General features: G+C 36.9%; 1 protein-coding gene across 4 annotated transcripts in view; it reads right to left on the reverse strand.

Annotated features, from left to right (window-relative positions):
• The window catches only part of LOC128031360 (disks large-associated protein 2-like), a 99789-nt gene that overhangs the window by 3446 nt on the left and 68839 nt on the right, over positions 1-27504 (reverse strand). The window contains exons 5-14 of one of the 4 annotated variants that reach the window (XM_052619572.1): positions 26517-26710; positions 18686-18754; positions 17933-18065; positions 16920-17139; positions 12785-14677; positions 8964-9023; positions 6486-6638; positions 5610-5848; positions 1702-1787; positions 1124-1578 (exon numbers count right to left, since the gene is read on the reverse strand). In XM_052619572.1, coding sequence (XP_052475532.1) covers positions 1124-1578; positions 1702-1787; positions 5610-5848; positions 6486-6638; positions 8964-9023; positions 12785-14677; positions 16920-17139; positions 17933-18065; positions 18686-18754; positions 26517-26710 — 3502 coding nt within the window. Of the gene's footprint in view, positions 1-1123; positions 1579-1701; positions 1788-5609; positions 5849-6485; positions 6639-8963; positions 9024-12784; positions 14678-16919; positions 17140-17932; positions 18093-18685; positions 18755-26516; positions 26711-27504 lie in introns of all 4 variants that reach the window. The other 3 variants (XM_052619571.1, XM_052619574.1, XM_052619573.1) reach the window with 3 other exon arrangements.

A 27504-nucleotide genomic window follows, 5' to 3' on the forward strand; every position in this document is an offset into this window, starting at 1 on the left:
CGGGAAAAATCGGTACAGACTATCTTTCTCTTATGAATATAATAAAACTAAAGACTTTTTGGAGTTATGAAGGATGCAGTACTACTCTATAGGTACTCAAGATTAACAGGATATTGAGTGAAAACGAGCATTTCACCCCCCCTTTAACATTAGTATATTTGAATTATTTCTGAAGGATGATGTGACACTGAAGACTGGAGTAATGGCTTCTACAAATTCAGCTTTGCCATCACTGGAATAAATTACATTTTAAAATATACTAAAGCAGCAAACGGTTGTATTTTAAGTCATAATAATATTTCACAATATTACAGTTTATTTACTGTATTTTTATCAAATAAATGCAGCCTTTGTGAGCATAAAAGTCGATCAAAAACCTCGAAAATTCTTTCCAACCAATAACCATTTGAATGATTGAGAATTGTGGAAACTTTTGGGACTATCCCATAATATACTGTATGTCCATTCTTTTGAAATTCAAGTGCTAAGTAGGTACTAAGAAATGTGTTGTTTATGGTGAAATTGTACTTAACAGCCAAGTAAATGTTCATGTTTCTTAACTTATTTTATTGGCGCTATCTGGTCTTGTAGTCTATATTCATATAGGGGTCTTGGGTACTTTTTTTAGCTGCAAAACAGCAGCTGGAAGACAAACTTAAGACTTCTAAGAACAGCAGACCAGCTTTTTCAGCCGGGTCAAAAAACAATGGCAACATTGCAGATGCAGTATTTTATATGTGTCTGTCAAAGTTAGTATATTCTCTGAGAGTATGTGAATGTGGTCATATGCATAGTCGCACACTCAACACTTGCATATTGTTATGCATTCTCACATCCATTTCTGTGCATCATCTCCCTCAGTCTGTCATTCAGAGCCTCAGTGCTGCTCTAAGCTCTTTGCCATGGAAACCTGACAGATGTTGACAGATGTAATTGCTCACATGGCAGCACTCTCAGCGTGAGCCTCTAATAACCTGGAGCTCTGCGTGCATTTCACCGTTAAATGCGACACTTCTTTGGATTCATACCTGACACTTTTAAATCTGGAGCCAAACTCTCCACCAAACAAATATCATAATATAAAGATTTAACAGCTCATGAAACCAGAGCTCTGTTAACTCACTTTCCTCTGACAGATCGTTCTCTTCTGCCTCTCCCTCCAGCTCTTTGCACCATCCCTCCATCTTTTTTGTCTCTGTGTGCAGCAATTGCATGAACCAGCTTCCGTCCCTCCTGCACGAGGGCGACGCTCTTCCTGAATCCGTGGGTTGGGGCGGCGTCACTGTAACCGCCACGGTGGCGATGGGTTCCCGTGGTGAGGGCTCCAGCCAGGGCTCAGGGCTTCGCTGGGGACTTGGGGGCTCTGTGGGGGTGCGGTAGTCCTCGCGGTAGCTGAAGAGACCCTGTGTGCGGACCGTCCGAACGGCGCCGTACTGCGTAGGGGTGCTGGGCTCGCTGTGACGCTGGAAACCTCCGCCAAACTGAAGACCTTTATCCTCCATTAAAGGGAAACCCTCCAACTCCAGATCAGCCTGAACAGCAGCAGTGACACTGTTGGACCGCTTAAACCGGCCCTGTCTGTATGAGAGAGAAAGATCTCAAATGAGAACAACAATATTTCACATTCAGCTGGTACTTCAGCAAATCGCGCTTCTCAAGCCCTTCACACATTGAGATAAAAAAGAGGTGCTGGGTATCTACCGTCTCTCGTCTTCCACTTGAATCCCAACAGAATGATACTCTCGAGAGCCTTTGCTTTCACACTCAGAATCAGTGGCTGCTTCCACCTGCAATGACAACACATAGCTTTAACTGATGATTTCTGACCATGTACATACTTCTGATACTTGCATAATTATAAATTATATGATTGGCATTACAACCCGGAAATTGTGCAGAATCAGAAATATTTCTTTGTGTTACATCATAACTGTTTCATTGTTTCAAACTCCTGTCCACGTCAAAGTTTATATGTAAAAAAGATTTAACCGTCAATAGACCATAACTTTTTTGGTGGTGTTGTTTCAAAATACTAAAACTTATTTCAAAGTTTATATCAAATTTTCAATTATGCATTTTCACTAGGGGTGCTAAAAGTTCAGTGTGAGATTCTAGTCCACAAGTGTATAAAATACAGTGTGCTATCCAAACATTTCAAAAGAGGAATATAATAACTGTATTCAGTAATCTGGCAATTTAATCTGGTAATTCCTTTCTCAATTTCCAAGTAAAAAACTAAAAACAAACAAGTGACAAACTTCCATGCCTGATCAAGAGCAACTGAGGAAACTCAAGCCTGGAGTTCATAAACACTGAGAGATGCATAAAGTAAACTTGAGAGAAATGACTACGCTGTTTAGTCAAGCCAACTGCAGCTCTACACAACTGACATTTTACCTTTATGTTATACAATTATGCATTTTTAAATATAACATACAATAAAAAAATCATGTATAATGATAACCCTGACCCTTAAGCTTAACACTATATATCTGGAAGGATACATTAAATTGATCAAAAGTGACAGTAAGTGACAATAAAGTCTTTACATTTAAAAGCTGTGCTTTTGAGATTTCTTTCCATCAAAGAATCCTAAATCATGTATCATAATTAGGAAAAAAATATTAATACAACTGTTTTCAACATTAACACTAATAAAAAAGGTTTCTTGAGCAGCAAATCAGCATATTAGAATGATTTCTGAAGGATCATGTGACACTGAAGACTGGAATACATTTACTTTAAATAATGAAGCTGCTATTTTTAACAATTATTACTATTAAAAGTGAAAGTAGCAAAGCAGTTATAATTTATTCATGAGATGATAAATACACTCAGTGAGCTAAAATACATTCTGTAATAACTTAAAGTTCATTCTGAATACATTGTGAATAACTGTAATAACGGACTGAAGGTCAATCTTTCAGGTATATCAAAAAAGATGTCTGTCGCTTAGAAAAGACCGTGACAGCTAAGAACATCAAACCATCTGAAGAAAGTGTGACTCACACAAGTGTTGGTGAAGGACAGGATGAGGAAGAATGACCTTAGAATCAGAGAACTAGATGATTCTCATCACAGATCAGACAAATCAGCTGTCCCTGATCTATCGCTCTGACCGAACATCAAGAAGCAGAAAGGCTGAGCACAGGAATTCTGTTTGATTGAGTCAGACATGAAAGAATGAAGGCCAGGGTAAGAGGTTTCTTTAGACACAAGTCAGTCCAGAAGTATTACAGCTACAGATGAACAGTGCTGTCCTTCACTGTTTGATAATGTGTATTCTGTGTGATACAAAATAGTACCTTCGACTGCAGTACTCTAGGCCTAGGGTAACTGAGGTAAAAAACATGCCACCTTATTCATTCGGTCACATTTTACCAAATCTCAAAACTGGTTTGGTGAAGGTGCAGAGGGTGGGCAGCAGATAGTGACCAGGGGTTATCAAAACAACAAAAACAAAAAAAGCACAGATAACTTGTGTGTTATATTCAACGTCTTCTGAATTTAATTACACACATTTACAAAATAGATAAGAAGACTTTACATTTTCTTATCCGATTTATTTATTTATTTATATTTTTACTAATTATTAAACAATTCATTAATTAAACATACTGTTTACACAGATGTGATGGGAAAATAACACAATAACTTAACAGAACACTAACAATATTTTTATTTAATGTATAAAATGCTTAATTATGCATTTTGTTGCAACTAAAAGTAGATCCTATGTTGGAGTCAGATATAGAGTAAAACTTCCTAAAATGAATTAATGACAAAGAAACTTTGACAAAATCTAAAGCCTATTTTCCATCAAAAGTTAATGTGGAAAAAAAGAAAGAAAGAAAAAAAAGATTTATTTACAATATGTATTGTGAAAAGCACTATACAAATAAATGAGAAATGAAAAAAAAATGTTACACAAAAAAGGAACAGTACATTGGTTTGGAACAAAAGGTTGAAATAATGTAAATAATGACTAATGACTGGATGACCTATTCCTTTACTAAACGTTCACGACAAGTCACAGCAAAGTGAAATCTGAATATATTGGATGATTTCCAAGCTGTCGAACACGGCTCACAAAATACAACCACTCTGCATCTACCTAACAAGCTTTCACCTCTGCACAAGCTGAAAAAAATCACAAATGATTTAATTTTAGTGTGTTATTTCTGAACAAGTCTATCATTAGTCATTCAGCCAAACAGGCAGTCATGCTTCAAATTGATTGATTAAATGCTGCTATGTCAAGTCCCTTTACCAATTTAACCATGGTACTACAACAACTATTTTCAGGATAAAACAACCACACTTTCCTAGTTGTTGTCCAGAACTCATATATAATGTGGTAACACATTATATGGAATATTCCTCCCATTAAGCTGCCAAAAAAAAAAAAAAAAAAAATGTGTTTTTTCATAGGAATGTTAGATTCTTATTCATTAAGAGATAGAGACTGGCTGCAGAGAGACCTGTGTTGTTTGTCACTAATATGCTAGAAAAACCTTAATCTAAATAACTGCCATCTTTGGGACAAACATATTTTGTTTAAAAAAATAATGCTACAAAATTATATTTCATGTCTGGTAACAAATATTTATGGACTCAATTCATCTCCATTGTGCTCCCTGTGCATAACCTCTAGGGGTCAGTGTGGAAAATTAATGCAGAACACATGACCTAAATGGCTGAGGGGGCAAACCCATTTAACATTATTTGAACATGATCTCAACAGATATACACAAGGCAAAGATAGATAACTGCTGGCAAGAAACAGCAAGAGAGAGCGAGGGAGGACGAATAGAGGAGATGGGGAAAGAGGGAGATTAAGGGAAGGAGAGAGAGGGAGAGCCCATTCAGTGAAGCCTGAGTTGAATGTTAATTAATAGATTGCGGTATGATGACTCACAGGAAGCTATTTTTAGCATAACAACACAGACTAGAGGTCTATGGGTTTGTATATACTTTTGTGTTTGGACTCCAAAATAGGCTACATTGCTTTGGTTAGGTAAGATTCAGTTTGCATGAGTGCCTGTAGGTTGTATTTATCACTAGTCAGCACTTTGTTCAGAAATATTTTGTTTACAGCAGACAGACAGGAGCTCAAAACAGGAGGCAAGTGGAAAAAAAGGCAGATTTCTATTCAAGCTAGTCAAAGTGGAAGTTTCAGCAGAACTGAAAGAAAAAAAAAAACAGAAGAGAGAAAACAAATGGGGACTGTTTGCAAATAGTTTTCCTCAAACACTTTGTCCGTTTCCCATTGGTCAGCCAAACGGTTAGCCCCACCCTAAAACCCACATCATATACTATATACTTACAGTTGTCGCATATTAAACATGAAAAGGGGTATTTAAAAAGATAAATACTTTTTTAGGGGAAAAAAAGTTGTAAAAAAATTCCAATGGTAAATGAAAGTTCCCAATCTGTTTGAACTTCTTTGGAACACAAAAGAAGATGCTTTGAAATTGTCTCAGTTATTGTTTTGTCCATACAATGAAAGTTATTTTGGACCCCACTGACAATCATTGTACAGACAAAAACAGCTGAAACATTCTTTTAAGTGGTGATGCAGGTTCTGAGATTAAACTATTGCACTTCACCTGTATTCCTATCGAAGACCTTGGTGTTTTTAGGTACTCTTCCGCTTTGGACACCAGCACAGCTTTATCACAGGTCATCACTGAGCTATGGCTGTCTGTGGAGGGGTGTCTCTTTCCTGCCATTGCCATGGCAGCTGCTTCCATGGCGATAGTGACGGCCTTGGCACTGTCCAGACTGTCAGTGGAGTTATAAAGCGCTCGACCCAAACTCAGACTCAACCCATCAGAGCCCCAGATGCCTTTGGGACAAGCATATAGAGAAACAGATAAGAATATAGTGTGGTTATAAATGATGCAATTTTCAGAACTAAAGAAATATTCTGTTACAGGTAAAGCTTAATCAACAGCACAATTGTTGATTAGCACAAAAAAAAAAATTGTCCTATCCCTTCTTTTATTTTAAACATTTACTGCATATTAACATGATTTTAATACAAAGAAAATGACTTACTAGCCTTTGCTGTTTTAAGTTACATTCAAAAATGTATTTAATTATGTTTTCATAGAAGTATGGAAGAAACATATAATGTAATTTAAAGCAGTGTTGTTATTGTAAACTAAAACTATTAAAATTGTTTTTGCAATTGAAATGAAGCTGAAGTAAAAAAAAATCTAAATATTAGATAAAAACGTAAACTTAAAAAAACTTGTTGTTTTGGCAGCTAACTGTAATAAATAAGTTTAATAAGTACTAAAATGAGAAAAACTAAAACTGAAATAAAAATGTAAAATATTAAATATAAAACAACTGAATATAAATGACAAAACCACACACCAAAAATACTAAAACAAAAAATAATAATAATGTGAATTCAAAATATGGGTAAGTACTATAATCATTTATAAATCTTACTAAAATAACACTGGTTTACATACCCCCTCTGGCCAGTTGTCCCTCATGGTAGGCGTCCTGTGTGGACTCTGTGCTGCTCTGCGCTGTGATGGAGATGAGAGGTTTGGAGGTGGAACGAGGGGGCACAGGTGGAGGGGTCCTCTTATAGGTGGGTGTACTGGGTGTGTAGGTGACCGCTGTTAGAAAGGGAAAGGTGTCAAATATCTCCAGTGCATCAACATGACGCTACCAAATATTCAAGAATGCAGGGGGACCAAATGTAAACATAAAAAAATGGCCAAAACTACAATATTAACTCTCTTCTAAATATTGAGAGGGAAAAGTAGCACCCTCAAAATGAACAAATATATAAAAAATGTGCCTGCTGATTGCAAGTTATATATACAAACTCCCTCTTCATTAATAAAGGTGAAAAAAGTTCTCTGATGTTCTTGTAAACAGACTGTGAAGCCTGTCATGCATTCTGATGAGCAAAAGGTTATCTGCAGATCTCTTCCTGCTCTAATCCACACAGCTGGACCAGGCAGGTAAATGGATCTGTGATTTGGATGTGTCCTTTTATTTTGTATATGTTTTTAGATTTCTGAGGATGAAAAGTTTGAAGGTCACTCATTTTTTTGAAAGGTATTGAATATTTAGATATTTACAATAATTTTAGTGACAGAAAAGATGGTCACTGTAAGGGATCTATTATGACCTACAGTAGACCAAATGAAAGGAATAACCATGTTTGCAGTGTAGTTAAGTTATTTTTGAGTGAGTCACAAGTTGAAGCCCTAGGGTCTAAAAGTTACATTGAAAATCTGCGATTCAAAATCTAATTTCAACCTTTAAAGAAAAAGAAAGTTGGGAAAAAAGAGAAATGCTATGTTGTAAAAAATTAATAAAAACCATTTCAGATTCAACACTATTTCTAGGTCACTGATGTGAGACTGATTATGTGATGCTTCAGATGCTCTTGGTTACATCATCTCAAATCATACTGGAAAACACATTCATCAGGATTTATAAAAAAATATATAAAAAGTTAATGTGACTTGAGTGCAAAGTATTGTAGTGGAAGTACTGGAAGTATCAGTTGGGCTTTTCACTCCAGTTGTCATAATGATGATCATATTATGCATAACAGAAGCACATAACTTAGTGTTCTCAAACTTTAATACCCTACTGTTTGTCTTAAATCAAACCCTCCTAAACCACCTCTCACCACATCAGCCAGCTTTAAAACCTTACTGAAAGGTCATGTGTACAACTCAATCAGAAAGACTGATTGAATGAAAGAGAGATAAAGAGAGATTAAAAGACAAAGATGGATCGTAACAAATAGGGAGTGGGGGAGAGAGTGAGAGACACTGAATAGCCAAGAATGAACAAGAGAGGAGGAGAAGGACTGAGCAGAGTGATTCAGCACTGGTACAAAAATAGATGTTACAGCCAAACAAATAATGCAACAGGGACTCATAACTCTCTCTGTGCTGCCTGTTTTATCAAATGAGTTAAGAGTGATGACACTGTGCTTTCATCGTTATGAAGAGAGAAGAAGTGAGGAATGGGGAAGGAGTTTGTGGGAGTGCATTACAATGAGAGGACATACTAGTGCTTACAATGCTGCAAAATAATAGTGTTACATTTTATCATGACACTTTGTAGAGTGAGCTTCAAAGCTGATAATCAATGGTATATTCTTTTGTTGAAGCCATCAGGCCGCATTATAACAACTTATCAATTTTTTTTTTATAAATACAACTTCACACATCTTTTTGTCTGATTTTCAAATACTTCATTTTTTAAATCTTAAAGTTTAAAGTTTTTTTTAAATGTTTTGATTCACCTTGTAGTTGGCTGGTTTGGTTCATGGCTGACAACTTCAAAAATGAATGGGAATATACTTTTGGAACCAAGCCCACTGAAAAAAGTGGGTGGGCAGACTGGGCACTAATGCACTCTATAGGATATTTCATCTTCATTCTAATGTTTGTCTTACATTTTTGTAAATTCTGCACTTTTAAAGAGAGAAAGAGAGAGAGAGAGAGAGGGGGGGGGGGGGGGTAAACTGAAACCATCCGTAAAACAGTTTGAACATTAAGTGGTTGAGCTGAATTAACTGCAGAAGTTTAATAAGTGTTCATTTACAATATTACAACCATAATATCTAAGAATGTTAAACAAAGTGCTGCCTTGCAGACACATAAAATACAGAAGAAGAGATGAAAAGGAGAAAAACGTGGCTTCCATGGCATCTGTAAAGATCTGTGAGTAAGAAGGAGGTAGAGGTGAAAGGGTCAAAGAAATGTCAGAGAGGTGTAGAAGGGTCTGTCAGCATGTTTCAATACACTATAGCCAGAAGAGTCATTCCGCTAAAGGGAAATTGCTCAGAATCAAAACCAAACATTAGCAATAATGATCATACTGGGAATATACACTATTAGATTATTTTAATGCAGGTACTGGAACATGAACATTAGTTTGGATGAATTTGCCGAGTTAAAGCTATAATTTACCTGGTGGTTGCTGGGAAGGACGGTCCACACTGCCTGAAGAAGGGAGATGGAACTGAATTCCTAGAAGCAAACATACGCATAAACGTTTTGAAGCCCGACCACACTCACACAGACACAAACATACAACCACACGTCATTCTGAGCTCGGTACACATACATTAAAGCATCACATTTTGCATCATTGGCTTTGATTTCAAGTAGTCACAAGTTTACAGCAAGAAAATAAAAATAAGTACAGAAACACCTGATGAAAAGTGCTCAACCATTTAAATAAACCAAAAACATAATCATTCTTCCACTGTGTATTTGAGAGACCACACACCACAGAAAAAAAAAAAAAAATCTAACAATTTCAGAGTTGAAATCATAATGAAAAAAAAACGGAATCTCTTGAAAAATACACATCAGTTCAGTGCTGCTTTGCACAACCTTCTGATCACATTGCGCTTTTGTGTAATATCACACAGGATTATTTGCAATGAGATCTAAAGTGTTACTGCTTGTTGGAATTTGCTCATCTATAAACTTAATCAACAACAGGAAATGAATATTATTATAGGAAATTATTGTAGCAGAACAAGAATTATAATGTGGCTTACCAGTACAGAGAAAACTAAAGGATGCGTACATGTGTGTGTGAAGAGAAATGAGAAGAGAGATTTACTGTAGCTTACAACAGTGTTTAAAAATACTCCTAGTTCAGAGACCACCATGCAACGGTCTACAACAGTTGAGGTTCTGATGTAAAAGTTCTCATTTTATTATTTAATGAAATAAATAACATTCACTTAGACACAGATCATAAGACTGCAGACATTTAAGATGATCTCAGAAAAACCAACAATCAGCTGATAGATATTTTCACATTATTTTCAGGCTTTAGATCTCTGTGATTAATATTTAAAATTTTACAGTCAAAGTGCTTTCGTTCTGAAATTCTGAAGCCATTAAGAAAAAAATCAAACAAAATCACAGTGGCACAACAATATTGAGGCTGAGTGGTTAAACGCCCACATTCATGAGCCAGACAAGGCACACGATGCACAAGCAGCCAGTGAAAATGTACAGAACCAGGAAACCCCTCTGTCCAGAGAAACACTGCTTTTACTACACTTAAATTATGTATAAGGATCTGTCAGGTATTTCCTGCTCACTGAAATGATTTGCAATGGCTTAATAGAGTGGGGATGGGACCAATGAGAATCTTAATGTGTTTATTTGTTGTGCTACAGTCAGTTATGTCCTGCACTTTAAAGCACCTGTGGGTCTGATCGAGATATGTACGTAAAACCCACTTTTATTACTCAGCAAATAGCTCTCCAGCACAGCAGAGGGCAATATGTGGACAATGTTGTAAAATAAGGCCTGAGAGCTCTCTTATGAATAAAGGAAGACCTGTTAGCAATGGCTAAATCCCAATACGCATGCTATTCATATTATAGTATATCAGATAAGGATAAGAGTCTCAAATGACACTAAATGAAAATAGTATGTCAACAATGCAAACTATTTCTAGTGAATGTTTTAAATATGCATCTGTCTGTGCTTTTTAGGTTAATAATTCCTACAACCTCTACATGAGAATATCATGATCATTGTTTGTAATGGCTCTTTGATGACTACACGTACAATGGTAGTGGCATGCGAACTGGGAATTAGCAAAGTTTTCCATTCTAACAATAAACATTTACAGATTAAAGATATGTTGCCAGGTTTAATTTCCAGGGAAACACATTTAAAGTCTTCAAAAGCTCGTAAAACTATCCAATGTTTGCACTATTCAAAAATTGCACTGTAGGTGTCTGTCAGTTGGATGGCTGACTAACAAAAAAGCAGAAAGCACTGAAGGTCCAGGTTTTAAATAAATAAACAAGAACACATCTACACACATCTAAACATAATTAGATGCATTAGCTACAACCACTTGATAAAATACATTCACTGCTAATAATAATAGGTTAACCTACAAACTCAACTACAGTAACTACTTTAGAATGTTTTAGTCTGTCACATCAATTAAATGTAAACTGTTGCTAATAATTCAAATGCAATCACTGTATCTGGTTTAAAAATTTCCTCTGATTGTCGGATATAAGGCCATGGCACTGTATTTCTTGATACATACCAAATCATAACTGTTAGAGATAGCCAGAGCATTTTCTTTATATTTTTAGTTATTTAAATATTTCTTTAGTATTCCCTCGTATGTATGTACATGAAGTGGACAATAATACATACACACTGCTGATGTGACATCAAATATCTTCAGTAAACCTACCGACACAAATGAACTGGCATCTCATTTTAAAGATCGGGAGCGGTTAATGAGAGTTGTGCGTGTAATGTTATTCATTTTTGCAGGGGGGGGGGGGGGGGGATCACAGTGTACAATAGTCTTTAAATTTACAACAATTTAGAGAATCATTGGGGAATATTTTATATGTAGATATCAAGGATAACTGTATATTAACAGTATCTTGTACTGTATCTCACTTATATTAATAAGTGTGAATTTGCAAGATTAGTATGGATTTATAAGTGTGCATGATCAATTTGGTTTTAAAGGTAACTGTTAACTATAAAAATAGTGGCCAGTTACCTTATTGGTAACATTTACACCATTTAGGTTTTAATTCCTAAACCATATGCATTTTTTTGGCCTGTTGATCTACATTCCATATTTAAATAAGCTTCAAAATGACCCACATGCTCAGTGTATGTTCATGTGACCCCAGAAAACAGTGATTCAAACCTCTAAAACCAAATTCCTTAAAAGTAATCTTAAGAAATATCCATTTAATATTAATATCTGATACATTTCCATATATTAATTTAACCAGAAAAATATCACATTCAACGTTTTCATCCAATTTCCCTCCAGATCTTATCAAGATTTGGGCAAAAAAGGAGAAAAAGAAACAGCAGTCACTTCACAGAGTATCATAACATAGCCGTTGCGCCTTTGTAAATTTCACAGAACTACATTTTCCTCCACTTTTACAGTGAGACTTTGGCTCTGAAGACATTGAGTAGAATGGAATAAAGGATTCCATCATTTACACCAGAGAAACAACCATTATATTACATTCAGAGAAAAAAGATTATCAAAATCCATAAAATATATCCAAGCGATATGCAGTTGTTTCAGGTAGTCTTTGGCCAACACCCAGTTCATAGTCTGACTTGTTCCATCCTAAAAAGGATTCTCCCTAACATCCACCCTCAGACAGCATGACCAAGGTACAAATTTCTGGTTGATCCGAGACCAGTTCGTACAGATATATATTTTACAGTTTACTCTGTAGTTTCTAAAGTTCATTGGAGAGAGTCTTGACTGTCTTCATTCTCTGCCAAAAAAAAATCACAGTATACATCTGAGTCCCTGTAAAGCCAGAGAGTGTCCCTAGAGAGGAGTGAAGTTCAAGGTGACTCACGAGTTTTGCAGTGTAAATAGATGCTTAATGTCTGAAGTACACTAATGCAGTGCCATTACTGTCATCAGACTGCTTTTAGCTACAACCTCTCTCATAACCTCATCCATGCCTCAAATGTAACAATCTCTCACCCCTTTATATTTTCCCTGTTCACACTATTTACTTCTCATTCTCTCTTATATAATCACACACACACTGGAGAGACATAAACCTGTAAACATCTTGCTACATGACCTAACAGTCTTCTATTCTGCCTGTAAATATTACATAGGATTATCTATTGCACATCCCGTGTAGCTTCATGCACTTTTCAGAGAGCTCAGAGTGACAGTGACATATAGGACATCTCTGAATTGTTTGAGTATTTCTTGTGGAAAATTTCCATACTGGCACTCCGTGACATCAGCTGCCGTCCACGTGCTTTCCGCTGCCACCGAATCCAAAGGAAATCCCTAGCGGATGGTGAATGAGAAGGGCTGCTTATGGCTGCTGTTCCCTTTGGTGACCCATTATCGCTTGTTTCACTCTTAGATACATCTAAGGCAGACTGGAGCTCTAACAGGGATAAATTGAAGGGGTGCACAGTTGCTGGGTCTATGGTAGCAAGTCCAGGTGGGTTCAGCTCCTGTGACATTGGTTCATCTATGCTAGTAACTTCAGGATCTAAGCTATCTGACTCAACTGAGCACAGAATAGCTGAGAAGAGAGTCTCAGACTCCAGGGGAGCTGAGTCCACAGTGTCTGGCTGGATTGGGAAATTTAAAATGGGGGCATAAGAATCAAAAATCTGGCCAATATCTTCTTCGAAGTAGGGCTCTGGGATGTTCATGGCACCACCTTCTTCTGCACAGCGCATGAATGTTTCCTTTTTTGACCACAAAACAAGAGAATGAGTGTCTAGTTCATGTGCTGCTGGCTTTTGACAAGTAGGAATATGAGATTCAGGACTTGATGGGTTTGATATGTCAAATTCTGTTCGGGATAGAGGCTCTGGAGTTGCTGGTTGGAGATAAATGGTGTCCAGTAGTTCTGGAAGGGGTGGTTCTTGTACTGTGGCTTCACAGGAACACTCATACACAGTTTCTGGCGTTGGAGGGTTTGGCAGGGCTAGATCTATAGGACACGGGCTTTGAGAGCCAGAAACATTGAGCTCAAGAGATTCTACACTTGGCCATTTTAACTCTTGAAGATTCATAGAATCTGGGGTCACTGGACTCAGGGCAAAGGAGTCCATTTCTAATGAAGTGAAGTCCATAGGTTCTTCATCTGGATGACTCAGCAAAAACATCTGCATGGATTCTAGAACCGACTGTTCCTGTGAAGTCATGCAACCATGGTCTGGTGTATTTGTACCAGGTTCTTCCAGAGATTCTTGAGAGGGACGATCAAGAAATTCTTGGGGTAGAGTACCAGTATCATCCGGATCCAGTTTAGGCCAATGCAAACTGGCCAAGTTCACTAGTTCTACATTTGTGAAGTCTAAAACAACTGATTCCACGTGCCCAGGAGTGGATGACTTCGTAAAGCAATACGGTTCTACCTCTGGCACTGGTTCTGGGGTATCTGGAGGAGTCATGGAGTCTGAATCTAGATCAGGCCAACAAAGTGACGCCACATCAATAGGATCTGGAGGGGTAAGATTTGCAAAGGTAGGATCATCAATGTCTACAAATTCAGAGTTGGGGTCAGTTTGAAAAAATGTTGAAGAGGTAGAGACTTGCAGGACATTTTTATCTGCATGTTCTGAAGGAGACATGGATAAAACATTGGGATCAACCGGTGAGGGGCAGTTAACCGCTGCATCTGCTGTGTTCTGTCGTACCAGGGTCTTGCTTCCTGCCTGGGTGCTGACGGACACTTGAGGAGCAGCTGTCTGGGTTTCCCTTACCCATCTCGGTGACCAGGTGCTGTAATGTTGCGTAAAGGTGGAAAAGTTCCTGTTGAAAGCTCTGAGCTCAGTGCACAGATCTTTCCTGAGCTCGGCTAACTCTTTACGCATGGCTGACACATCCTCTCTCCACTGCTGGCTGATGGCCAGGGCCAGATCCGCTGTCTCCTGGACACTTGACTGAACAGGTCGTGGCCTGATGGGTGCGCTCGTTTTCAGCGGGGGTAATGAGGGAGTCGTGGTAGGTGAGCTATTACCATAAAGGCTGCTGGATTCATCTCCTCTCCCATGGAACCCCGTATTCCCACGGGCCATGTAGGTTAAGTCTGGCCCCTCGCTGGGTAAATTGTCCTCATTAAGAAAACCAATGCCCTCCAGCACATCATTTCCCTCTGGAAGAAAGATATAAAAATGCCATTGTATATAATGTGCCCAGTGGTGAGGCCAGCTGGGGATTTGTGCTGTTTGCCGGCTTCATTTAGAGTTCAACCACATATATGTGAGCCAAAATAAGTTTTAGGCCAGATTAGAATTCAATCTTTTTTTGTGTGTGAATGACGTCATCACACAGGTCATGTGAAAATGTTAACAATGCATTGAAGGAATATAGAGAAGAATGTGCACAATTTAAATCAAAGGACTTTGTAAAATCGTACAAATTGTTTTGAGTTTTGCTCATTATGCAACAAACGCAATCTTGGCTCCCTGTGCTTTAGGTGATGGGAGCTAGTTATTTTGAGTTATTGTGATCATGCTAGCAAACAGATCCCATTTTGACTCACAGCGTTTTTTCTCCGTTATTACTCTGCCTTCTCACTCCATCCTTTATTTGCATATATTCATCTCTCAAAGCACAAAACAGAGAACTGAAGCCTGAGGACACCTACAGGGGATAATAACAACGGAATCCCATAGAGCATCATCAGGTCCCTCTGACAGAGCAGGTCTGTGCTTTGTGCCTTGAAAGGAGGCAACTGCGAGCAAAAGCTTTCAGTCTCTTTTTTTGTGTGTGTGTGTCTCAGCAAAGCAGGTATGAACCCTATTGAACATGAGAGGTCAACTTTGACCCATCACTGACCAGGTCTTTACTGGGGGAATCATTGTCTTCAAACCGGTACCTTGACACAAAAAAAAAAAAAAAAAAAAAAAATAGCTCATTACTTTAGCAATAGTTTAACACATGCAATTTTTATGTTCAGTGATTGTATTCTTTGAAATGTTCCTTGCCCAGTCACTGTAGTAAAATATATGGGACTTACTATAATGGATTTAGTCGTATTTAGCTCTAAATCAAGTGTTTTTAAAGAGACTCCCTTTGTGAGAAAGCCAATATTGCTCATTATTCTGCAAGCATTTTTCAGTGAGAAGGCAGTGCAAAAAACGCCAGAGTATATTTACTGTCTATCTTTGTCTAACCTTAGATTTTTGGCTTTAATTCACACATTTCCAGGGATTGGACTCTGATACTCTTAATTACATCTATTTAGGTTGTCTGTATCACCACTGACCCTTAAACAGTCTGAAAACTCAAACCCTCAAGCACAGCTTCAGTTGGGGACCCTGTGGGAGAGAGAACTCAAAACTGATGCGTTTAAAACCAGCTTCACTCCCCAAAGAGAAAGTGAGAGAGGCAGAGAGAGAGAGAGACTAGGAGATCTGCGAGAGTGAGAAAAAGAAAGCCCACAGAGTGACAATCATCCAGCTGGGAAACATTTTGGGATCGCAATACACACCACCTCATGTCTCCATCACTGCTTTTCACCCCTCCCTGTCTGTTAGCCATGAGTCAACTGAGGCAGAAAATAGGACAAGGTAGAGATCCAAATTGAAAATCTTGAGAGACAAAACACACAGTGGAAGAATAAAAAGGTAATATTTAAATTTGGACACAATATTTATATATAAAAAAAATCATAATAAAAAAAAAAAATCACTTTTCACCATTTTATTGTTTGCCACAAAATTTAGGGATTGAATTCAATAGGGTTCATATTCTTCTGAGGCACACCAGCACTTACCTTCTATGCGGTTATGAAGCCGTACACAAATCAGTCACTCGGCTGTAAGCAGTTCACATGCATGCATGCCATGCTACATGTAATATGATGCATTCATTCAAAAATAATCATCTGGATGAACAGCTTTGCCTCTGATCTAAATCTAATTTACAAATCCTTGACTCTTCAATGGTTTCTGCATGATTCAGCATTTACACTCTCAACAATTAAGTCATGCAAATCTTAAATTTGTTTTTATTTAAATTGCTCATTCATTGTTTTAAAGTTTACAAAACTGACTCAGGTATGCCCTAAGGCCTCTAAGATCCAAATCAGACTAAGCTCCAAAAGAGAGTTAAAACTGACCTTGGCAATAAAATAAAATGCAGTTAATTGCCAGTTGGGTCAAACTGTCAACAAATATGTTTCAAGGCCAGTAGAAAACATGAATTCACTACATAACTCAGCATTCACAGCTGTGGTTAATTTTGGCTTGAAGGCATACCTTAAGACAGTTGTAATAAAAAAGTAAGTAAGTTCATTCATTGAAATCTTTCCGGAACTTCTACTCTGAGATAACAACAAGGCGAGACCAGACACAGAGTTGCATGGTTATTCACAAGGAAAGCCCACTTACCTGTGGTTGACCTGATGGTGGAGGTGACAGTGGATGAGGTCATGGAGGGGACGCAGTCATCGTCCTGTGAGAATCCGGCCTGGATGGCTCGTACGTAACTGTGGCTGCGTGTCCTGAAGCAGCCCGGCAGGTCCAAAGCATCCATGGCCTGAGACTCCACCTCGCTGAACACAGATTCACACACCGACTCAAACTGCCCATTAACCTCAGTCTCACTCACCTGAAAAAAAAAAACAGAAAATCCAAGACAATATATATATGTTTTTTCTAACCATCCTCTCTTCGTTTTTTCCCCTCTGGCTGCTTTCTTCAATTTTCTTGGCTTTATTTGCTGTTTTGCTGGCCTATATTTCTTCCTCAATTCCAGTGTGCAGTCTAATCTTATCTACGAAGACTGTAGATAAAAATTGCGATATGGTCACGACAGAATCTCTGTGGATAAAACATTAAGTCTTCCATCAGAAATCTGAGGAAATGAAATGCTTTCGTTGAATCCTTCCCATTCCTGAGCAATACCTTCTTAAATCGGTTTGAAAAATCTGAGATGAGCATCTCTGTGAGAAAGCGATATCTGTCTAGTCAAGTTGAACTTGTCTGATAGGATTCTTACTACCCATCAGATTCCAATTTAGCAATCTCTAAAATCCGAGATTGCCTTCGCGTTCCATTGAAAGGGAATTATCCTCTAATGACCACAGCAAGCCACTGATGACGCTTAGAAAGCGAGAGTGGCCGTGTGCAAAATGATGGTTCGGAGAATAAAAACCATGTTGTAAGACCTCAAGCCAAATCAATAAAACCCCTATTACTTTACTTTAAGAGAGATTTAGATGTTAGAGGCTGATAAATCTGACAATTTAAAAACAGACAAACACAACAACTACATTGTAGATAAATGGCAAAAACGGGCGCTAAATCCTCTGTATGTGTTGTGGTTTTTTGCACTGTGATGGGTGTGAAAAAAAACCTGGATTACCTTGAGCTTTGTGAAGCCGGGCACATGTGACTCTCACCTGGCTGACCTGGCTGACGCAGCTGGCCTGACTCAGGGTGCTGACCGCTCTCATGTAGCTCTGGTTCCTGGAGCGGAACTTCGGCGAGCTGTAGTTGGGAGATGGTTCCAGTGTAATGCTGGGATGGATTTCCCTAGAGGTATGAAGATGGTAGCTTTGACTACACAGTGAGACATGCAGTGAGGGCGACAGTGAAAGGAGGGTAAGTTAATAAGTAAGTAGAAAGATCTGTCTATAATCAATCTATCTATTTATCTGTTATTAAGGGTTATAAGATAAAGGATTGTGTAACATTTTTTTTTTTAAATCATGTATCCATTTCCTTTACAGCCTTCCTCTCTTTCTTTTTCTCCAGATTTATCAATGCATGCTAAAAATGGCATTTCGATTGGCTGTGCTGACGCATTAATGCAGGAAAATGAAGCACAATTAAAATCAGAGGTTAATTAATGAGCCACTGTGCTTGTGCATTCAATAGATCCTATAAATACAACACAGGACTCCACAAAAAAAGAAAGAGGGACGAAGGAAAGAAAGTAACAGAGAAAGAAAAAGAATAATGCTATTTTACAAAAGTCATTCTTCAAAATAACCTTGAAGAGATATTAAAATCTGAAAATTGTTCAAATGGGAGTTGACTAAAAGATTCAGAGAAGTTTAGAAGATGCATTTTACTTACTACTCGTGCAACAAAGTCTAGATTATTTTTAAAAAGTTTCAAGCAGCTAAGTGTGTTTGTTTGCTCATGTTCACCTTAAATCTGCAGTGATATTGGTGAGGTATTTGACCATGTCTCGGCTTGACTTGTCCAAACGATATGAGCTGTGAACAGAGACAAGATACTTTTTGGGATCAAAAGAAATATTTTACATTTCAATCACATCTGTAATGATGCTCTAAGCCATCTTAACTCCACCATTTTCCTATGGGATGTCATTTGAATTCATGTGCAATGCCTCAAACTTGCAAATGTACATTTTTACAGTTGTTCAAAGACAAAAATGATACAACTTTAATTGTAATATACACACTTATCAAACATCAAATAAAACTAAAAATAAACTATATATATATATATATATATATATATATATATATATATATATATATATATTCTTATATTAAATAAATGAATAATAAAGTATGCTACATACAGTACAATGTATGCAACTGACTGTTTAAATATGATCCAAAAAGGTGAATAATTCATCATGCACATATGTAATAATATTAATAAAAATAATAATACCTTTGATTAAAATGAAAATCTAAATAAAAAATGATTGACTCTTAAATTTTGAAAAATATTTCTCAATATTATTCTACATTTAACAGAGTCTTTTAATACAGGTGCCAGATCTAAGAAAAAACTATGTTGGAAAGAATCTTTGATAAATGGTAAACGTCGGGTTTAAAGGTTAGTAAAATAGTTTCAAACTTTGGGCATGTATGTAGGAGTTTGGGATTAGCTGGATACATTTTCCTGGAGTATTAGTACTGCATCTAGTCCCCTCCAGGAAAATAATCACACTTTCTCCTTCACCAGTCTCCTGAGATCTGCAGAAATGTGCACACAAACACATTCCTGAACGCCTTGTGTAGATCGTGGTGACATTTCTGCTGTGAGATTCTGCTGGGCAAGTAAGAAACAGACCATCCAAGCACAGCTCAAAGAATAAGCATTCAACTATATATTTTTTATAGTTGCTGGAGAGCCACCAGACAAAACCAAGGCTCATTCTAATCTGAGATCTGAGGAAGAAAGCAGATTGGAGTGTTTGCTGATGAAGTTACAGAGCGTGTCGAGACTCTTCAGGACGCAGGGACAGATTTGATGCTGCAGTTGGTGATTCCTGAGCTCTGAGCTCTAAAAAATTTGTCTCCCTCGATTTGCACGGTGTGCATCTTTCTCTGCTGCTGCGGGGGGGATTTCTAAGGCTCTGCCTCATGCTGTAACTACAATATATTCTGAACCTCCACAGCTAAACTGCAGAGGGTAGATGTTCAGCATGTGTATGCTCATCGCTGCAGGGAGCTTCATTAGAACTGTATCATGTATTAAATTATTTTGAATCTTTTCAGAACAGTGAAGGAAAACATGGTGCATTCGTCTGCCAACAGACAGAACACAGAGGGCAATTAAATGAACTTTTCTCAATTTTCCCAGCAGGTTGTTAAAAATCTAAGCACATTACAAATATACTAAGATAATGCAAAGGACTCTAAAGCAATTATGAGTGGGTTGCTCTCATGTCCTGGTGCCATTCAAATGTGGGTTGTCTAAACCACTGCACTCTAAGGTGCAGTGGTGGACGAAGTACACAAATCAAGTACTTGAGTAAAAGTACAGATACATATGGTAAAATATTACTCCAGTAAAAGTAAAAGTACTCCTTTTTCAATTTTACTCAAGTGAAAGTACAAAAGTACTCAATTTTTTATGTACTTAAGTAAAAAAGTACTGCAAGATAGATGTTTGCAATTTTATATAGGCTACTTAATTTAATTTTATATTAGCACATTTTTTTTTATAATCCTACTGCTCAAAATACCTTGGATTTTTTCCAAAATAACCACTATATGGAGACAAGATATTTTTGTTGTTGATATGGACTACGCTGATGAGAGTGATGTTAACTGTGAAGCTTACACTGTGATGTACCTGAGAGAAAACAGAGATGACCATCTGATTTTCACCAGTAAGAACAAAGTATTTTAAAGTTTGTTGTTTTACAGAACATCAAAGTTACAATACAGACCAAAAGTTTGGACACACCTTCTCATTCAAAGAGTTTCCTTTATTTTCATGACTATGAAAATTGTAGAGTCACACTGAAGGCATCAAGGGCTATTTGAGCAAGAAGGAAAGTGATGGGGTGATGCGCCAGATGACCTGGCCTCCACAGTCACCGGACCTGAACCCAATCGAGATGGTTTAGGGGTGAGCTGGACCGCAGACAGAAGGCAAAAGGGTCAACAAGGGCTAAGCATCTCACGGGGAACTCCTTCAAGACTGTTGGAAGACCATTTCAGGTGACTACCTCTTGAAGCTCATCAAGAGAATGCCAAGAGTGTGCAAAGCAGTAATCAAAGCAAAAGGTGGCTACTTTGAAGAACCTACAATATGACATATTTTCAGCTTCACACTTTTTTGTTATGTATATAATTCCATATTTAATTCCACATGTGTTAATTCATAGTTTTGATGCCTTCAGTGTGAATCTACAATTTTCACAGTCATGAAAATAAAGAAAACTCTTTGAATGAGAAGGTGTGTCCAAACTTTTGGTCTGTACTGTATATATGACATGATAATAAGGCCTGAAGTTAGGAAGAACATTTTAAGGAAAAAATAATAAAACAAATTTCATAATGATTTTTTCCTTCTCAAATCTTGTCTCTGGTTTAAAAACACCCCTAGCCAAACGGGGTGCATCTCTTCCCACTGATAATTACTGTAGTGACCATGTTCTGAACATCACATCATTTCTTTATATATATATATATATATATATATATGTGTGTGTGTGTGTGTGTGTGTGTGTGTGTGTGTGTGTGTGTGTGTGTGTGTGTGTGTGTGTGTGTGTGTGTGGCTGAATAAAAATATTTGGACATTATAAAAATTACATCAACTTAGCACTAACAAGCTTGTTAGCTAGACAGTTAGCATCAGCTAACAATATTTACTTATTTTCAGTACGATGAACATTCATGTCTGTCTACTCGTCTAGTTAATCCAAACAATATACATATGTATAACGTTACTGTCGATAAACAATATGAAAACAGACGTAACATAGGACATTTTAATAAAACTGTTAACATTACGGCAGCGGTGAATTTGAACGTGCATGAGTTATTGTATTTAATCTGTGTTATTTTATGGGTTTTTTTGTTGTTGTTGTTGTTTTTTTTACCTAAAATTGATGTGTCTGCATCGTCTGCAATCGAGCATTTCAGTGGGCTCAAATAGATCACTCTTTACAACGGATTTAGTTCCCAAACAACTGACAGTTTTGACCTAAATATGATTTTCAGTTACAATAATTAATCCAAAATTTCGACATAACTTACTTTTAGCAACATCAGACGCACGCGCGCTCACAAGATCTGCCGGTTCTTACTTCTGGAGACTCGCACTAAACGGTTCATTTGAATCAGTGAGTGGTCGACTCCAGAACAGCTGCAATCGGATCATTCTAATTCGTAAACGAATCGTTTGGTGCGATTCGCGATCCGATTTAAAAGTTTCTTTTGAAAAGACTCAGTTCGTTCATGATGAATCAGACACCGCTTCTGCGTGTCGGAGCACGTGATATTATAGGGAGTAACGATATGTTTTATGAAATGTAGTGAAGTAAAAAGTACGATTTTATTCTTTGGAATGTAGTGAAGTTAAAGTAAAAGTTGCTCAAAATAAAACTACTCCAGTAAAGTACAGATACTTGAAAAATGTACTTAAGTACAGTAACGAAGTAAAGCTACTCCGTTACTGTCCACCACTGCTAAGGTGGTGTATTGAACTAATGATCTTCAATAACACTGATTGGTGACAAGTCCCTCCAAAGGTCATTGTTTCTCATCATTCTGTGGAGCTGCTGCTGGATGTGTGGAATCAGCAGCCTCTTGCAGTCTTCCTGCATTCTCTGAGGATTTCCATCAGTGGACCTTGGTCATGCAGAGATGTTTGTTTACAGCGGCAGCCAAGGAAACAATGTTTAATTGCTGTTCAAGCACCACCTGCTGGTAGAGAGTGAATCTGCATTCTAATTCAGTATGTCTGGTGTATTGTTTCGTGCAGATGCTATTCGGATGTAGCCTCTTTGTTAGGACTCTGTTGTGTTTAGCATACTGTGGTTGGCTCTAATTTTAATTTGAAAAAAAGCACAGACAAAGCCTTGTTTTTATATGAGATTTATTTAATTTATAGTTATTCATTTGATTGATTAGGGTTTCAGTTTTATAAAGCAGCATTTTGTCTGACAATTAATAAATGGACACCTTTTAATTTCAAATTTTTCTTACTTTTTTTTAAAAATCATATTGTGAAATCAGAATTTTAAAAACAATTTAGCCTCAATAACTAGCTGAAAGAATAGTACAAAGATTGAGATGTGACTTGGACTCCACTTTAAAGACTCAAGACTTGGCTTGGACCTCAGAGACTTGTGAACATGTCTGGTCTTGAATGATCAGATTGCATGCACTCTAAAAGCTTACCGTGCTTTAATATGTTGTCACTGCATCATGATCCGCACTGTTCCATCAGAATGTACTGCTGTTCTTTCCTTAATGATAAATGTAACATCACTCTGTTCCAAAAGTGAGCCTACATTTTAAGACTGCATAACACAAACTTTTAAGCCGGCAAAGGTTTTTTCAAAAGGCAAAGATATTGCTAAATTGTACAATTATTAAAATAGAATAAAAACTAATTAAAAACGAATTAATTTATAATTATATAAATAAAATAAATAAATTATTTTGTATTTGTATATATTTACCTAATATTATTACAATATTGTTTGTGTGTTAGTAGTCTGTAACTTTAGTTGCTTTTGAAAGAATTCTCATTGTCACCAAGACTGCTTTTATTGATAAAAAAATAAGTAAAATGATAGTATGAAAAAATATTATTACTGAAAATATATTATTAATATTTTAAAATATCTTAAAATGTCATTTGTTCCTGCGATGGCAAAATTATTTTAGAAGCCATTACTCCAGTTTTCAGTGTCACATGATCCTTCAGAAATCAACCTAATATGCTAATTTGGGGCTCATTAAACATTTGTTTATTGAAACATGTTGAAAATGGTTGTGATACTTATTATTTTTGTGGAAACTGTGATACATTTACTTGTCTTTGTTTTATTTTTGTAAGAATCGTTGTAAGAATCAAGAATCAAGAGCCATTGTGTTTTCAGCATGTCAGTAATGTTCAATTGGTAAGGGCAATCATAAATGTTTAAACATTCATGACACAAGATGGAATAGCCACAAGAGCATATTTAGGCAGATTACTGATCAGATGGCCTGTTTGAATCTTAAGTCTGTGTTCTCAAGACTGATTGTCATAACAGAAGGCAACAGTGGCTGACCCATTTCCTCTAGATTCAATAGCTTGAACGGGATCAACAAAAAGTGTCGGTACATGGTCCAATATTTGGTTTGAATTGTGTGCAGAAGCATCTCTAGAGTGACTGCTGGGATGAGGACCACATTGAGTCTCCAAAAGAATAGTGAAGATGAATATTTTATTTATACGTGCTAAAGTTCCTGCTGCTATTTGGTGGTGCAGGCCATAACCCTTACCTAACAAAACATTTGGGGCAGACTTAACATGACATATTTTGGCTAGATTGTAGTGTAAAATATTATATTTCCTGTTGCCAACAGGTGTCACTATAATCAATAACTGAATAAAGAAAACAATGCTAGCGTTTCGCTTAGCACCAAACAGGGAGGAATTTAGAAGCTACCAAACACCCCTGTGTTTTCCCTATTTAAAAGAAGGTTACGTGAGTAGTTACATGAGTAAGTATGATGACAGTGGCGATTTCCTGTTGTGCGAGTTGTGTGACAGGCATCCGAGCCAATTTATTTTGTCTTTCAAAAGTAGTTCCTGCTTCTCTTAAAGGCCATTGGCTTTTGTCTATGCATGACAAAGATGTAGAGTTAAACATTTATTCTCCTTGGTATAGATTACATTTCAACATGTTTTAACATACAGTAAATCGCAGTCATGTACTCAAGACAGATTTTAGTAACACTTTTTGTACTGCGGTTAGATCTTTAACCCCTATAGACATTGACTGATGCGTTTCTCCTTTTCTTAAAGTAACAGCAAAAAAAAAAAAAAAAAAAAAAGGAAGCTATTTGGAGAATGCATGTGATTTACTTTACTTAAAGGAATAGTTCATTTAAAAATGTACATTTTTAAGTGAATTTCACTCCCAGGCCGTAATAATGCTGCTTCCAGAGAAAAAAAAGTCCACTGTTGTCCTCTCACATCAAAATCCACCGACATATTCGTATAGAACTGTTTTGGAATGTTTTCACTTGTACAGTAAATGGTGCTTGATCTGTGCATATTTCTCTTCGGATTCAGATGAAACAACTTTTTCTCTGGAAATAGGCTATATTATAGATTGAGGATTGGTATTTTGGCCGGAAACAATGATTTGATGTTTGTCTTGATTGATTTGTTTATTAAAAAACAAAGCTTTTTACTTCACATTATATTAAATGATGATTTACTTGTAGATTATTTAGATGTTTTTTATGAGCTCTTTTGGACTTTCATTCTAACGGCACACATCAGAGAATTGAGTTGTGAGCAAATTATGTAATGCTAAATGTCTCCAAATATATTCCACTGAAGAAACAAACTTTTCTACATCTTGGATGGCCTGAGGGTTAGTAAATTTTGGGCACATTTTCATTTTTGGCAAAATTATTCCTTTAAAGGGCCTATGGACTTCTCAAAAGCAGCCAGTGCAAACTGTTACCTGAATGAGATGCTAACTTAAACTGTAACTATACTTAATGGGACACAGCTTCTTGTGGAATCCCTGCCACCATACAATCATACTACTGTATAAATATACCTTTTCATAATAAGCACTGAATGCACTGTTCCATGCACCTACTCAGGGGAAGAGCTCATTTGATGTGCAACAATCTCTTTCATTAGATGTACTTTGAGAGAGGCAGTCTTGTCAAATTTATAACATTATGTTTCAGAGCTTTGCATAATGGTGTACAGCCCATGTAATACGGAGCAGAAAGTAATCCTCTCTGGGAGAGAACAAATGCACCAGGTGGTATTGTGTGAGAAAATGGGTGCAGTGTAACAGGAATATCCCAAAATACAATGCTGGCTGAATATGGAAAAATATCTGTAATGTTTACAAAGAATGGGAGAAAATATGTAAAAGTGTCACTTCTTAGTAGGCTTGAAATCTCTAAACGTGAAACAAAACTTCTTTGTTGCAGATATTACTGAAGGTTTAGCCTTTTTATGTGACATATTTGGTATTCAGCATTCAATATTCAGTGCATGACATAATCAGCAGACTGTAGAAGGTTCTTGCCCTAGTCATACATGCCTGACTCACAGGCACTTTCTATAACAGACAGCATTGTTTTTTGATAAACAAATGCAGTAAGTTCAGTTGCAGCAGGTGTCAGAGTGTATTGAATCATTTTCAGTAGCTTGTCTCTAAGATTATGTGTTTGTCATCTTAATTGCAAAAAATTTTCACTCAAATTTACTGGTACAACTAAACACCAGTTTCAAATGTTAATCCAGGGTTTCCCCACTTTTAACAAGAGAGTCTTTAATGTACAATCTGTGATGTGACTGCAGATGTTTCATGATGGCTCATAAAGAGATCAAAAAGGCATTTGCATATTCAACAAAAAGGATCCCACATGTCACAGAATGTGGGCCTCTGTGATTATGGATAAATGATTGCATGCCTGTTTTCTACTTTATGACTTTGTGCATTAATCACTCTAACCTCTGATTAGATTGGGCTTCTAATGAAATGATCAACCACTGGCTGATCAAAAATCCTACCTCTGATCTGAAAGTTGTCTCTGCAGCACGGATCTGACAAGAGCATTGGGTCGCACACTTTTCTGTGGGGAGTTTTTGGGACTGCCATCAGAGTCTCCGCTGTCCTGATCACCCATGGCTTTAACATAACTGCTGCTCCGCATCCTTCTGCATGGGATCTCCTCATCTCTCCCTCCCCATTCATCCTGAGGGACCTGCATATAGATATCAAAGATACAATTGTTAGAAAAGCTGATGTCTCCACCATCCTGAATATATGACAGCTTTTCTTGTTTGCAAACCAAAAGAATCTATTTGATTTCCGTGAAATTTGTTTGTTACCTTACCTTAAGGCATGAAAGCAGTGTTAATTTTGACAGGCATTTTTGATTCAGTCTTGGTCTTTATCTTGAGATGAAAATGCTTAATAGTCTTAGTCACAATTTAGTCATTTGAGTCTTCATAGTTTAAGTCTTGTTTTAGTTGACGAAAAGTCATGCATTTTGTCAACTTTTAGTCATTACTTTTAGTTATTGTTTTAGTCAAACTGTAGTTACCAACATTTATTTTGGTAGCCATTTTATTTGTAGTTTTCAGACAAAAATAGTAATTCATTCTTCTATTTTTACACCAAATCAAATAAGCTTATCTCTTTAACAGTAGTGAAAAGGGAGCAACTTATAAAATTGATAGTTATTTATTTATAATATAGATAATACAAAATTTGGACTGGGTCAGTTAATGTGTTATTATCGCATTAATGCATTAATTGATTAACGTTGATAATTATTTTATCACGCGTCAACGCAAGTTTTTTTATTATTATGAAAGTCCATTGAAAAAATTACCAGAACAGTATGTGTGTTCCCTGGGAGTCGAACACATAACCTTTTGTGCTGTTTACACAATACAAACCCTAATCAAACACACCCAAAGCAACTAATTAAGGTATTCAGGCTCTACACAATAGACATTTGGACTGCCATGTGTGTATTTGAGCCCTGAGAAC

This window comes from Carassius gibelio, chromosome A17, assembly GCF_023724105.1.
Source record: "Carassius gibelio isolate Cgi1373 ecotype wild population from Czech Republic chromosome A17, carGib1.2-hapl.c, whole genome shotgun sequence".
NCBI classification, from domain to species: Eukaryota; Metazoa; Chordata; class Actinopteri; order Cypriniformes; family Cyprinidae; genus Carassius; species Carassius gibelio.